General features: G+C 37.8%; 1 protein-coding gene across 2 annotated transcripts; it reads right to left on the reverse strand.

The window, feature by feature from the left end:
* Positions 1–4,484: 4,484 nt before the first annotated feature.
* UPP1 (uridine phosphorylase 1) lies at positions 4,485–13,757 on the reverse strand. 2 transcript variants are annotated; one of them, XM_009696931.1, is made up of 7 exons: positions 13,705–13,757; positions 10,724–10,841; positions 10,065–10,223; positions 8,910–9,024; positions 8,233–8,442; positions 6,483–6,629; positions 4,485–5,046 (listed from the first exon to the last, which is right to left on the reverse strand). In XM_009696931.1, exons 1-7 carry the CDS (start codon positions 13,755–13,757, stop codon positions 4,907–4,909), a joined length of 942 nt encoding a protein of 313 aa, XP_009695233.1. In that variant the 3' UTR covers positions 4,485–4,906. The 2 variants fall into 2 exon arrangements, with proteins under 2 accessions (XP_009695233.1, XP_009695306.1); XM_009697004.1 differs by lacking the exons at positions 8,910–9,024; positions 10,065–10,223; positions 10,724–10,841 and having other exon boundaries at positions 13,714–13,738.
* Between the last annotated feature and the right edge of the window lie 742 nt (positions 13,758–14,499).

The following is a 14,499-nucleotide window of genomic DNA, read 5'->3' on the forward strand; positions in this document are numbered from 1 at the left end:
CTGCAAGTGAGGACAAGACAAGACTGACCCGCCCTTTTCTGCTTCTGCTTAGCTTTAGCAGGCTTTGTCTCAGTTTTAACTTAAAAGTTTATCCTTGTAATATGCGAGATATCCAAAACCACTGGGGCAGAAAAGGCAGCGAACCTTCTGTCAGCACCCACCTCTGGTTTTAAAACTTGACTGCTTTATAATATGATACCATCAATATGCTATGTCTAGCCTACAGTTTTAATATAAACTAATTAGAGTACGTTGGCAAGCACATTCAAAGAAACATAGCTTTATATGTTAAATAGGTTAAAGCCCAGGAGCCAAAAATACTGTTTGGTAGACAGGAATGCAGTCAAATCATGTGAGAATACGGCTGGGAATCTGGTAAACTAGCATATTTTCCTATCACTGCCCACAGTTTCTTTCACAAGGTTTACCGTGTGATCACCAGGCTTTCCTTTTAACATTATTAGTAGTACTTGTAAATATTTACATGGCACAGACCTGTTTTGCAGACAAAGTGCCTGCAGGATGACATCAATTAGTCGCATCTTTCCTGGTAGACACTTCCTGCGTGCAAAGTTAGGGTATGATGAAAAATGTTACTTGTGGGCAAGGTCAAATAATAGGGCTGATTAAAATGGAGCTACACATAAAACAAAAAAACCCCCAGACCCAGTCTCACAAGGAGGCCAGTGGTTGGTTTGAGCTTCTGGGCAGCTCTAGGAATTTTCTTCTTGTAATATGACAGACTGATAGTAAACTGAAATTTTTCTCACAGTTACAAGCTCAGCGCCAGCAAGAAGCATCTGGAATCAGTTTCTGTGTCATGTAAAACCGGCTCTGTGTGTCTTTTTCTGCTGCAGCACGTTGTTTGTAGCCTAAGCAAAAGCATTGCCCCTGTCAGCATTACTCTTTCTTCTATTATTATACCATAGAGTTTCAGATTTAATGTTGCTCTGTTCAGTGACCTCCTTTCTCTTCAGGCAGAAGACTTTTTAAACTGTAATTTAATTCATACTCTGGAGTATAATATTAAATGGTAATTATTTTCGAAAGAGAAAGCACGTATTTCAGTCACTCCAACTTAAAGAGTGCGAAACTTTCAGGGAAAGTAAACCTCAACATCTTGTAGCAAACTGTAATAGTGTCATCAAATCACACCACTGTGCTTTTTTTTGTATTCAGTTGTTGCATGCAGATCCAATCCCCAAAGCTCAGTTTGCTGCTTGCACTACTGAGCACTGCATTCAGAACATAACAGACTGCTGATGGGCAAATCTAAAAACATTCACACTTTGGTTTCTTTCACCTACCTTGTCAATGGAAATGAAACACATCTCTGATTCAACTGTATAAACATTTTATTTAGGAATATATTGAGATCCAGACTTGAGAAGAAAATCCAGTTCTGTTACATAATGCACTGAAAATCCTTTGCAAGGACTTAGGAAGAATGTTTAAAAAAGATATTGCATTTTACATGTGCATATTTTCAAGAAATACTGAAATTACTAAATTATTTTGCTTGGTTTTTAAAGGACAGATAAAAATATTTATACTGTAAGCACTTCTGGCAGTAGGGCGTTCCAAAATGTTCCTTTTCAGGATTTCTCATACCTTCCGTTAAAGAAAATCCTTCTCTATCAAGATGCCAAAAATAAAAATCCACTCCTTTAAGTCACTAATCAAGTTACTGTACATTCTCAGTTTCTTGCAATTGTGAAACAAATGCATTCTAGCCTATCTTCATTACGGACTCAACCATTTCTGTAACAAAATGGTAGGAACAGGCCAGAAGAACACCGTGAATCACAAAACAAACCATTGGTAGAAACCACTGTTTTCCCCCTTCACGCTTCTACCCTATTCATATCTTCTACTTCCGTTCTTTGCTTTTATCTCTTCTGATCTTTGGAGTAAACTGATTCTGTAGTGTACTTCTAGGTATAGGGTGGCGTAGAGAACAAGAGCAGGCCTTTGATTTGACATTGAGGTTTGCAGGATCTGTAGATCTACCCGGAGACACTGTACTATGTAATATCAAACATATATGTAATATCATATATGCTTTTAACAACATCACCACTCCAAATCCTGATTCATGTTCTACAGAAAAAATGTGAATGGCTAATATTAAATAATTTATTTTCATATAAAAGCCTGTTTTATATTTTATAATTCTTTATGGACATCTTTGTAAAACCTTCAGGAAGGTAACTTCATTGTCGGATGTACACACAGCTGACTCATTTCTTTATCTCTCTGTCCAGTTGCAGTCACCAGGGAAAATGCAATTGTTCTTATCAGGGTAACATTCTGCCAAGTTTCCTCTGAAGCTGAGAAAAGTATTTTATTGCACCTAAGATGTGTCTACAGAGCACCCTCTTGCATTAGAAATACAGCATTACAGGATGGTGACCAGGAGAAACAGGAGAATACTTGGTCTCCTTTGGATTCTAATTTTAAGTTGTCGTACATCCCTTTACTTCAACTGTTAGGAAGCACAAAAGACAAATATTTTAGGAGAAAGAAAAGTACAATGTCGTAAGGAACAGTGGGAAGGAGAAAGCCCATATTGGCAAAAAGTGAATGGCTGAAGTCTTCCAGGGGTTTCTGCTAGGGTCTTATGTATTGATTTAACAGAATAGTTGCATCACTCCATGAACGCTTGACCCTTAGCTCCAACTCAGTCAGGCCACAACGCTAGTTATATTTTGACATGTAGCACATAAGAGTTTTCGTATTAGTTATCAAAATAAAAGTGCTTACTTTATATGACCATAAATACAAAAGCTTTGTAGTTTCAATTGACAGCTCACACTGTTAAAAGATTTAAGAACTTCCTTCTTTTTAAACAGTTTCCAGATTTTTGTTATCCTTCCTTTAAAAAGACAAATCACACCATTTCAGATCCATACCTCCAGGAAAACTGCAGTAATATGCTTCCCCAAAGCACCACAGAGCCACATCAGGTGTTTCTTTGGTTTCTTCGTGAAGTATTTATTCCCTTTAGGCAATTCATAGTGTTTCTTTTACAACAGCAAACTGTCTCCTCCAAACCCATACTGGTCAATTTGGTATAAGCTTTTCTTCAGCCTAGAGTGCAGCATGTTGCTTAAGTGATCTTTTCATCTCCTTGCTGCTGTTCTGGGAAGCATCTGCAGAGCTAGGATATACTTTATTGCACATTTCCCAAGGGACATCACAGGGCTTCACACAATGCCCAGGCAAGCACTAGGCATAGTTAAACACAGTTGGTTTCTTTGTTTGTTTGTTTGTTTTAAATAAGGGAGGAATAGTTAAAACAAAATGTGGAGCCATTCCCACCTGATTCCTTCCTTCAGCTTAGGGAAATAAAGACTTTCTCTGAAAACTTACATTCATTGTATATCCTGAGCATAAGTGAGAAAATGTGTTTTTAAAATTCAAGGAAGACTAAATTAGTAAATTTAAAAAATCTAGTATTTTTATCTGTTCTCCAGTTGAAAATTCATCAAATTTAAGGAGACTAATCCTCATTGGCAGTCTCCTGTTCACAAGACTCATCCCTTCCTTTTTTAATGTTTTCATCACATTGCTTCCAGTTTCAGCCACTTCTTGGTGAATGTGCACACTACCACATCACTCCCTCTTAGGTCTCACTCTTATGCTTGCTAACAAAGTATTAAGGACTACAATCCTCGAAAAGAAAATATCATTTAGCTGGATCAGCAACAGCTGTTCTGAAAGTTTATTCAAACCCTTTTGACTTGTGACTCCTGGAAGGAGGGGACCCTCCACTGCAGTAGAAAAGAGGAAAAAGGAAAAAAAAAAAAAAAAAAAGATAAACGCATTTTTCTTTAGTTGACCACATATTTATATTCTAACCACAGCAGCAACGAGGAGGATTTAAAACAACTCCAAACGCTAGGCCAATGGTAGTGGGAAAAAATGCAGAAATGGCATTTACATGGTATGTACATGTTTTGATGGCATATACAGTCAACAGGTATTCTCCAGTTCTTCAGGAGAACTGGGAACCATTGCAACAGTGAGTGTTATGTCCTGAAGCCATGGAGATGAAAGCCAATTTAAAGAGAAAAAAAGAAAAAAAAAAAAGAACACAAAAGAACTACGATAATGCAGCCCAGTGAACATGCTGTGCATCTCTTGAATGCCTTTGCTTCCTCTTCTGTAAGCAGGAGCCTTGATTCAGCAAAAGATTTCAAGTTCTTCAGTGCAAAATTACTTAATGCATAAATGTTTCCTGGGTATTGATTCAATCATCTAGTTAAACTGGGATATAAATGACCTTGTTGGATCAATATCTAGAAGTATAGATATTCAACAGCTCAGTGTCAAGTCCTTAATGCTCAAAAAATTCAGTCCCACACTTTGCAATTTCATGAAATTTTAATATATGAAAATAGTATTGTTTATTTGTCAAAGTTTGCAAAAGATAAACTGCATTCACTTTAAATTTTCTTTACAAGTGAAGCAACAAACACAATTATAATTTATATAATTCTTTATAACAACAAGAAAGGGATTAACATTCTTGAGTTAATTTTAATTTTGTGGTTTGCAAGTACTTGGCAATAAAGTTTGATTTTCTTCCTAGTTTTTCTTTTACAACAGGGAAAAATAAAGCTTTTTCATATATTATAGCAGGCTTGACCTTCACAACAGATCCACTTTCCAATTCACAGAAAAATAACTCTTACATCCAGCAATGCATAACTAAGCAAAGCTTAACTGAAATCCATTCAGCACATTCAGTTCCCAAAGCACAGTGGCATAAATGATTAACTTCCACAGACACATGAAATGCTGTAAGGTATTCTGAGGCAAAAAACCTTTAACGCACAAAAGTCATGACCATGACTTCAGCTGTGCAAAAGCCTTCTCCTTCTATAAAACAAAGGTGGATATTTCATACTTTCCCAAGACTTTTCTTAATGAAATATCCCACTAACTTCTGTGGTCTCTGCTGATACTCCACAAGTACATCATGTGAGCTACTAATCTGATCCCCTTCAAGCCGATTCAGAAGAGTGACACACACTACGGCAGCTAGAAATTAAAAGACAGCATTAGTTAGGAATGACATTCTGGCACTTCTACAGTCCAAAAGCATAAACATTTGAATTAACAGCTAGATTAGAAATATGAGAGAAAACAAACCCCCAAAACCAGTGCACAGTCCCGTCCCGTCCTGTCCCCCCCAAGACGCTAGGGGACTAGCATGCTGTGGATGATATAAAAAAAAGTTACAAGTAGTTTAAGACAACTGATTACTACATTAATAAAGCAAGAGCTCTCAGGCAGCTGCAGATACTTATTGTTATATCATGATTCTTATGTTCTTCTGGATAGGAATTATATTTCACAAGTACTCAGGACTTGACTGGTAGGAAGTGATCAGAGACACTGTTCTAGCAGATGTAGTTACAGCCCTCTGCTATCTACCTTATCTGCAACTCAGATCCCTGTGCTGCACATGTCATCCCTCAGCAAATAAGCCACTTCGACATTCACAGATGGGGAGCACTACAAGTACCTGAGGATCTCATGGATCATCTCAGGCTCATCTGCTGTCTTTTGGTAATCAGAGCCCCAAAGGTAAAATCCCTCCTTTCACTCAAGCTGAGCTCTACTATCACTCTTGTGTAGCTGGGGTTTCTGCTAGTGGCAATTTGCAGAGCACGAGGAGTAATACACATTACAGACTTGCAAAGTAGAGACAGCAAAAAGGGCCAGGCTCCCTAACGGCTCAGTGATAGCATGGGCTGGGTTTTTAATCACTCTCAAGTCAGTAAGAACTGAAGACGTTGAATGTAACTGTTGGCCTTTTTGCTTATTTTAGTTCCTTTAGTCCTCCTTAAGTTTAAGGAAGTTCGAGAAACATCACTGTTTTAAATTAGCAAATTCCTTGCCAACGAACTGAGAGACTATAGTTAAGATGCTAAGTAGAAAGGTGCTGTATTACATTACTTGTAATCACTTCTTTTTCCTAATCTTTACTGAAAATTACTTGGCTTGTGTAAAAAATTAAAAACTCATTTTACAATTAGGAATGGTTTATTCATAATGCTACTAAAAATCTTCAACTGTTTAAGAACTGCAGCCGTAAGTCTATACAAAAGACTTATATTTTCAATTTGATATGAAAGTATAGAAAGTGATTATAGTTTTAGATATATGAGAATCACCTGATTGCTTAAAATAACCAGTTGCTTTCTGTAAACTTCAAAAACTAACTGAAGAAAACAAATTAATGCTATAGGGTAATTAGGTACTTTAATGGTTTAAGTGCTTGCCATGGGCTGGAATAGCAAATAACAGAACTAAACTGTTTGCCTAAGTTGTGAATACATATGACACAAATAAATCATAGCAACAAAACTATAACCAGAACCGGTTTTTTTTATATGCAGAAGGTATGTAAACACTTCATTCACAGTTTTTACCACAAACCTCTTGAATACAGTGACTTTAAGTTAGTTTACCTTTGACACCACTGAGATTACACATTGCAGCAAATACAGAAGACTCCATCTCTATGTTTCTGACGCCAGAATCATAAGCTTCCTTCAAGTACCGCAGTTTCTCTTCTTCACTATATAAGCAGATTGCACCATCCAACCTGCCCTGTCCTACAAAGTCATTATGTATAAATTTTCAGACTGATGAAGTCACGGAACAAACTCCATTTCTAAAACACCCAAGTATTGCAGTTTCCCCTATACAGTGTCCAACTTTTACTAATACTCTTTATTTTCAAGCACAAGACAAATAAGGACAATGTGATTCTTAGCTATTGCTAGAGCTTCTACATATTACTTCTATTTCTTATAATGTGAATTACAGTAATTTAATTGGTCTTCTTCAGCTAAAATTCTCAAATTCATAAACGGAAAAATGTAAGTAGCAGTTTCCCGCATGTGCAGTATGCGTCAAAATTCAGTAACAAACTTTAAGTTATATGGAAGTGCTGTATTTTTTCTATGTTTAATCATTGTCTAGAAAAACTGCCAGGCTTGAAAATGTTTTCCTAATGCTACCTCAAAAGGATGAACATTTTATTACTTACAGACTCTCTAAGGTAAGAGATGAAGAGTCTCGTAAGCTAACTAGCTAATGCTACTATGATTTTTTTAAGAAAATTAGTTTATTCAGATTACTCAAGAATAACACCTACAGATAAAACAGCAGCAGGTTATCTACAGTAAAGTTAAATTGTATGGTGTTTTACTCAGTATCTTTTTGTTTTCAGGAGATGTACTCCTAAATTAATGCCCTTGAGCCCATTCTCAGTTTTTGCTGTATGAGTAGAAAACATTCCTGACGTTTTTTCAGTGTAGCTTGCACCTGTGATTGGTGTCTGAGGAGATACACAAACTGACTGTGTGTGCTTCTGATCAAGCTTGAGCACTATTATAAAGACCACGTGCTCCCCTCTGCATTGCACCTTGTGTCACCTATTCAGCAACAGGTGCAGAAAGTAGTATCAGGTGCCATCTACACTCTGTTCTCACAAGAATTGCAAGATGTTTGTGAATGGACTTGGGAGATCAAAAAAGCACCGGACTGTCTACATGTTTATCCAAAGTAAGCCTTCGAGGTTTGCCCCTGCTATGTAGCAGCACTGACAGAACTCAGCAAAATATTGTCTTCACTTGTCTGATCACTGCTTTGCTCAAAATATGCATGGAAAACAAGTTCCAACACTTCTTTTAGAAAACAGATTCACTTCAGATACTTAACCAGCGCAAAAAAAAACTAACCCCAAAACAGCCACAAATACTTCTCACTCCTCTAATCCTCTAGGATGTCTCAGTAAATCACAGAAATTTTGTGACAAACATACCTAACTGATGAGTGCATGAAAAGTGTATAGCAGACTACATGTATTTCAGAGGATCTATTAGAGCTGGGGGGAAATAAACCTCCACAAAATTAAAAGTTCAACACAGCAAACTGCTAAACACAATGCTTGATTTTATGTATAGGACAAATACGTTAATTACAGTTGACAACTCAAAGTAGGGAACATGTTCTGTTCAGTGAATTGGAGCCTTAATGTTAAAATATTAATCAATTTATGTATATGACAAATACGTTAATTACAGTTGACAAGACAACTCAAAGTAGGGAACATGTTCTGTTCAGTGAATTGGAGCCTTAATGTTAAAATATTAATCAATATTGATCTATTGCTGCATGCCAATATACTTGTTAGTCTGTCACCAGCCTTACCTTCATAGAAATCCAAAGTGCACATAGTGTTTCCAATGACTGTATTGAATTGACCGATTTCTTTACTGCACTGCATCAGTTCCTTAGCTAGCTGTTCATCTAGGTTTGTACTGCGTATTACCGTCTTCCCCAGAATAACCTGTTCAAATTGAGGTTTGAAGGTGGCATCTACAGACTGCCTAGTTATAACCACTGAGCCTGGCTCCAGACCTGCAGTAAAAAGAAATAGACAGAGCTTCACAATGTAGTTAATGCTTTATTTCCACGCACATAAAATATATATCTTGACCCAATCCTGCTTCCTTCAAAGGTGGCAGTTTTGCCCCTGAATTCACCAAGAGGTTTTTTTTGTGCATGCCTAACTGCTTCAGTTTATTATTATAGGTAATTTCTGAAAGAATTGTTCCTTTTTCACTATATATTCTTTCTTATCTCATACTTTTCATACAGAACAGGAATGTCCTTCTCCTCATGCTGTCAGATCTCTTAAGTGCATTTTCTCTATCCAGAGGCAGATACTGCCTTTTCTTTCAAAATTACGGAAGCAAAATGATTCATCACCTGCGGAAAACTGTTCTGAACATCAATTACTTACTTGCAGAGAGATGCTTTACTCTCCTACAAAGATGCTTTTATTTGAAGAAAAAAAAAAAAAAAGAAATCAAGAGGGGAAATACCTATTCCACCAGAGGTGCCAATGCGAATAATGGTTATGTTGGTACACCTGGCATGATACAACAGTTTGATCAGCTCGTGCAACATGATTGAAATAGAAGGAATGCCCATACCATGCTGAAATGAAAGCAGAAATTCATATTTGACATTCACATAGACAATGCAAAATATATACGGAAGAAGGAGCTGGACAATATCTCCTTCCTGATATTTTTTTTTCAAATGTCACCTAACTCACTCCCACAAAAACCCTAACCTATGAGCCTACTGAAAGGCTACTGCAAGTAAAGAGAAAGACTCCTATTGGCTTTGGTAGACTATAGATGAAGTATAATATTTCTAAAAATCATGAATTATAAAATATTTACATTCTCAGAAGTATAAGCAGTGTCCTTTCCTAACAGTTGACAAATGCACTTCATCACAGAACTTTTCTTAAACACAAGAAAAACGACACTCTGATTTTTTTAACAACCTGAAGTGCTAGTGGATAGCTAAGCTAAATTTTTCCAAAACACAGACATTGTGGTTTAGTCACAAAGTTCAGCAAATATAAGTCCACTTTAACTTGCATGATAATGTGATAATTACAACTCAAAAGAAAGGGTGCAGAATGATACTACAGTTATGCAATTGCAATTGAAATATGTAATCGTATCTACAAATTAAATGTGTGAAGTTTTAAAATGCACACATGAGTTGGCAGTGCAAGTCCCATGGAATGCTACTCTTAAGCTATGTTAGCATTTAACAATGCCACTGCAGATACTTGGCTCTGGATGTGATACAGCCATTTTTACCAATACCTGACATGCATCAAGTGACCTTTTTTCCCCATTATTCAGGATACAGAACAGGGATGAGGCAACGGTAAGGCTGCTCAAAAAATCTGTAAGGCCATTCCTGCAACACCTCAGTGGTACACTGAGGATAAAGAGGCAAGAAAGGAATGAAGGTCTCAGATATTTGCCCCTCTTACAAGAAAAAGCTAATTAAGAATTCCTTTTTAGCCGACGGCACTATTTTGAGCATGGCTGATGCAAACTTAAAAACCTGACTTGGCCTATTAAGTGTTTAAAAGAAATGTGCATTTATATTTTCTACTTTGAACAGCATCATTGAACTGTGTCCCATACCTGATTAAGTGAGGTACTTACACTGACTGACAAAACAGGTCCCACTTTGTACATTGCGTAACGGTCAGTTCCCGCACAGATGTTAGGATAGTCACAACCAGGGCTCCCAAGCCCCAGTTCTTCAGCTATGTAGGTGATAAAAGTTTTCATCCGTGAAGGACTTCCTCCAACACATACAAACTGGGGTGGACAGTATTCAACAAAACAAAATCAATTGCATGATTCAGTATATCAAAGAACATGCAAAGATCAACATGAGGATGCAAACACCTTCAGTTAGCACAGAGCTATTCCCTGATGTGGTTCTTCTCATAATCATTCTAAAAGGCCATGAAGAAAAATTACAGAAAAGAAAAACAACAACTATATAGCACTCAAATGCCTTCATCCTGTTTAAACTAGTAAAAGACAGATATTGGCTTGAAGGTCCCCCAAAAGGAAATTCTACCAAAATAGACTGCAGCACTTGTCTATTTACTAGATGAGAAAAGACAGTCAGAAACAATTATCCCCAATTTTGTTTGATATTGAAAGTGACAAGAACCCACAAAATATTATCCCCTTTCCATTCATTCCTCAATTGGTGGTATGCGAAGATATTTAGTCTTATTTTGAAGACAGCTACACTTCGACCTTCTGCAGAAGAGCTTAGACTTGCTGAATGAAATGAAGAATCTTACCTTTACATCTCCAAACAACGCTGGAAAATCATGGGTACCAGTCCCAAGAGCAAAATGGTACAGAATGTCTTCTTTCATTTTCTCCAGGTGAGGGTTGCAGAGATGGATAAAATTCTCTCTGCCAGAACAGCAGCATTGTGAAACATATAGAGTATGTACAAACCCCTACATCGAACAGATGCTAATTTTGCAAAGTCAAGCAGTAAAAGTTGGGAAATGCCACACCTAAGTATGCTCGCACTACCTTATTTTGGTTCCTTATGCATTACGTTAAGGAAATCTTAAATTTCATGACTACCTTACTTCTCCTAATAAATCACGTATGGTATTTAACATTCCATTCATTGCACAGGATGAAATCGCTGAAGAAAAGCCCAGATGATAGGATGCACTTGCAACAGTGCCTTTATCTTAAACAATATTAAAGCTGTGAACCAGAGTGGATCTTTATGGTGAGCAGAACAATGGGAGCAGGACCAGGGAATATTCAATAGACCACCTTACTACATAGATGATCTACAGCAAAGCTGAAAAGCAAACTTGACCTCTGTGTTTTGACAGACTCCCTAGCCACCTGAGAGGGGTGGGATGATTTGTGCTTTACAGACAGGCCCAAAGGGGATTGGCAATTTGGCTCACTGTAACTCTGTGTCATTCAGTCAGGAGGCAAAACACTCTATGGCGTGAGACTGGTAACAAGAGTACAGAGGACCTGAAAGAGGAGAGGAAAGAGGCAAATGGAAATCTGAAGCAAAAACCATGGAAGAGGAAAAAAAAAAATGCAAGAAAAAGTGAAAGAGAGGAAGAGGTAAAAAGAATTCACTTCTTCTTAAGCTGCTTCCTGTAAGAAATTGATACGGCTTTAAAAAAAATAAAAATCTTTCTGAAGAATCAGGAAATGACAAGGCAAGGAGGGAAAACTGAACTATTTAGCATGTGGGATCACCTTCATGGAAAATTTGGTAATGGACTAACTAAGCAACCTGAATGATTCATAAAACGTATGTCCTCTGAGCTGGATGTTTTAAGTTCAATTGAAAGAGGTAGGAAAGACTAGTCAATAATTACAAGCTTAAGCAAAATACAGGCCAATACTTCAAAGTAGTTTCTGAGACATAAAATCAAGCAATAAATATCTTCCAGACACAAGAAGATGACTTAATAGCTTAATGAAGGCTCACTGCAGTTCACAGCATGGCTCAGCAAATTCAAACTGCTTTGTCAGAGGAGACAAACAAAAGAGTTTGCCTAGAGTTTATGCAAAAAATTGTTAAAACTTTGCAGGAACAACTCTGAAGCCTAAACATAGGCATTTAGCACTATTTTAGATGCTTTATGTTATCTTTTCTGTCTTCTAATGCCTCGCCAGAAAGGCAGTGCTTTTGTCTTATCTGTCAATCCTGTGCAGGATGTATTGGTTACCTTAAGAAGCCTAAAGTAGCCTAGATGCCCATACTGAGGTCACTGAGCTGTTCCTCAGAAAGCAAAGAAAATAGTTACAACCCCAATATTCTGAGTATAACAATTGTTTCTGTTCTTGAAATTCTCTCTCCAATGTCACTAACTATCGAGCAGCAACCGCACAACCAAAGAAAGAGGGATGATCCCAACCCACCCTGTTTGTCCCTGCCTACTACAGACTACCACCTTCAGCAACTGAAAAAGCAGCCCAACAAAGCCGGTGGTTCGTTCGCCCCTTCAGTAGTAATTCCTTTCCATCTCCCACATGCCCCATTTGCCTCTCTCCATACAAATTCCCACTGAGGAGGAATCAAAGTTCTTGGTTGCCTTTGTTCCTCCAAGAGACCTGTTTGACTCCGGGAGAAATAAAAAGCAGGTTTATGGTTCTTCAGAAAGGCGCAGACAGCCCAGGAGTTTGCCAGCTCAGGTCAGCAGAATTCCCAGGCTGCCTCCCCTGAATGATTCCTGTTCGGTGGGACTCACTACCCATATTTAATGGGCCACTCACTAATGCAGATCAAATAGCTTCCTGTGCTGATGTTTACTGGAACAGCTTTTACATACAAATAGGGTATGATTTGAAATCACTTTACAATTTGTTCTCAGGCAAGCAAAAAATATTTCCTTCTTTATGAGAATACCAGCAATAAAAGCTTCTCTCCAGGAAACAAATTGGGAAAAGGCGAGGTCTCTATTAAAAGTACAGGGAAATTCATGTGGTATGTGCCAACACCACTGCCCTCACGCCTGGCCTAAATACAGCTGCCTTCCTCAGCAGTGTCTGTATTTCACCTTTTTCACCTCATACCCTACCAGCAACACTCTTCCACCCACCGCCTCACTGCACCTAGGGGCTGTTACCATCTTGTACTCGTTATCTGCCCATCCAGACCTAACTGCAGACTTGGACCCTGGGGTAAAATGGGCAATAAAAGTAAGCATATTACTATGTGTACATAGGACCAATGCCATGGATTTACAGTAGAGGCAAAGTTTGCTTGATGAAAATCTTCGGCCTGTAACTCTAAGGAGCAGACAATTTATTCCCCTCACACTGTTGTAAAGCACCTACAACTTCTGGGGGTTTAAACAGAACATGAATATCTGAGGACTAAACATGCATATATGGTTTTACTAAAATAAGCTTGAAGTAAGGATTAGAGAAACAGATTGAAATATTTGTTTAAACTCTGGAAGCAGGTAGGTCTGGCCATATGCGGCAGCCAAAGTCAACATTTCAACAGCTCACTGGATTTAAAAAAAAAAATAAATTAAAAACATCACCTATGCTTGGAAAAATTTACTGTTATGATAAATGAAAATGGCTAGCCAGCAAAGCCCTCCGTGTAGGTGTGATTAAAGCAGATAAAGACTCCATTTATCAAAACAGCTTCTACTAGATACGTGATGTTATAATCAATATTTGTACCATAAACTTAATCTTAAACTAAATGTGTGCAATGAGCTTGGGAAGGAAAGTAAGTGTAAATTTGGACAAGTAATTAATTTCTTAATCTTACTTTGAACACTGTTCATCATCAGTTTTCTTCTCATTTGAGACACCAGGAGCCATGTATGCTTATACCTAGAATTATATTTAAAAAATTAGATATGAGTGCATCAGAATAGTCCCATCTGTAAAGCTAGCATCATTAACAGTGAGAGAAACCTTCTATATAGAAGACACTACCATCAACACTAAACCCCCAAAATAATCCAGCCACATTACAGCTTTTATAACTGTAGCAAAATGAGCATCTCCAGTTTTTTATGACCACTTTCAAACCACTGAAGCCTAAACTAATCCCTTGCTAACGTAATCCTCATCTCACCACTTCTTCTGTTCTGTGGTATAAGCAACATTTGGCTCACAGGCCAGAGAGAGGTAAGCCTGACAGCTAACTAACTAGTCCTCTTTCTTCTATACCTCCCACAGCGACAGCGACTGCAGAACTGGTTTTAGCCCCCTTTCAGCTCTGGCTCCAGAAGGTCTCCAAAGCTCATCTCTAACTGTCATATGCCTGAAACCCAAGTCCAGGAAGCATCTTACTCATAATATCCTCTTCATTAAACTCCTCGTACTGACCGTAACAGCATTTCTATTTGCCCCAGCCTAAGAGCGAGGCAGAGTAAACCAAAACATGACTCCAAAAAGTCACTCTAGTTTATCATCCATCTTGAGTATCTTTTTTCCTAATCCATTACCCTAACCTATACCAAAACCTTCTCCTTTCCGCATTCTCCTTTTCATTTAATAGGCAAATGTATCACTGAGGCTTTGTTGCTGATACGATGACAGATTTATAATTATAGAA

Source organism: Cariama cristata, unplaced genomic scaffold, assembly GCF_000690535.1.
Source record: "Cariama cristata isolate BGI_N322 unplaced genomic scaffold, ASM69053v1 scaffold5620, whole genome shotgun sequence".
In the NCBI taxonomy this organism is placed as follows: Eukaryota; Metazoa; Chordata; class Aves; order Cariamiformes; family Cariamidae; genus Cariama; species Cariama cristata.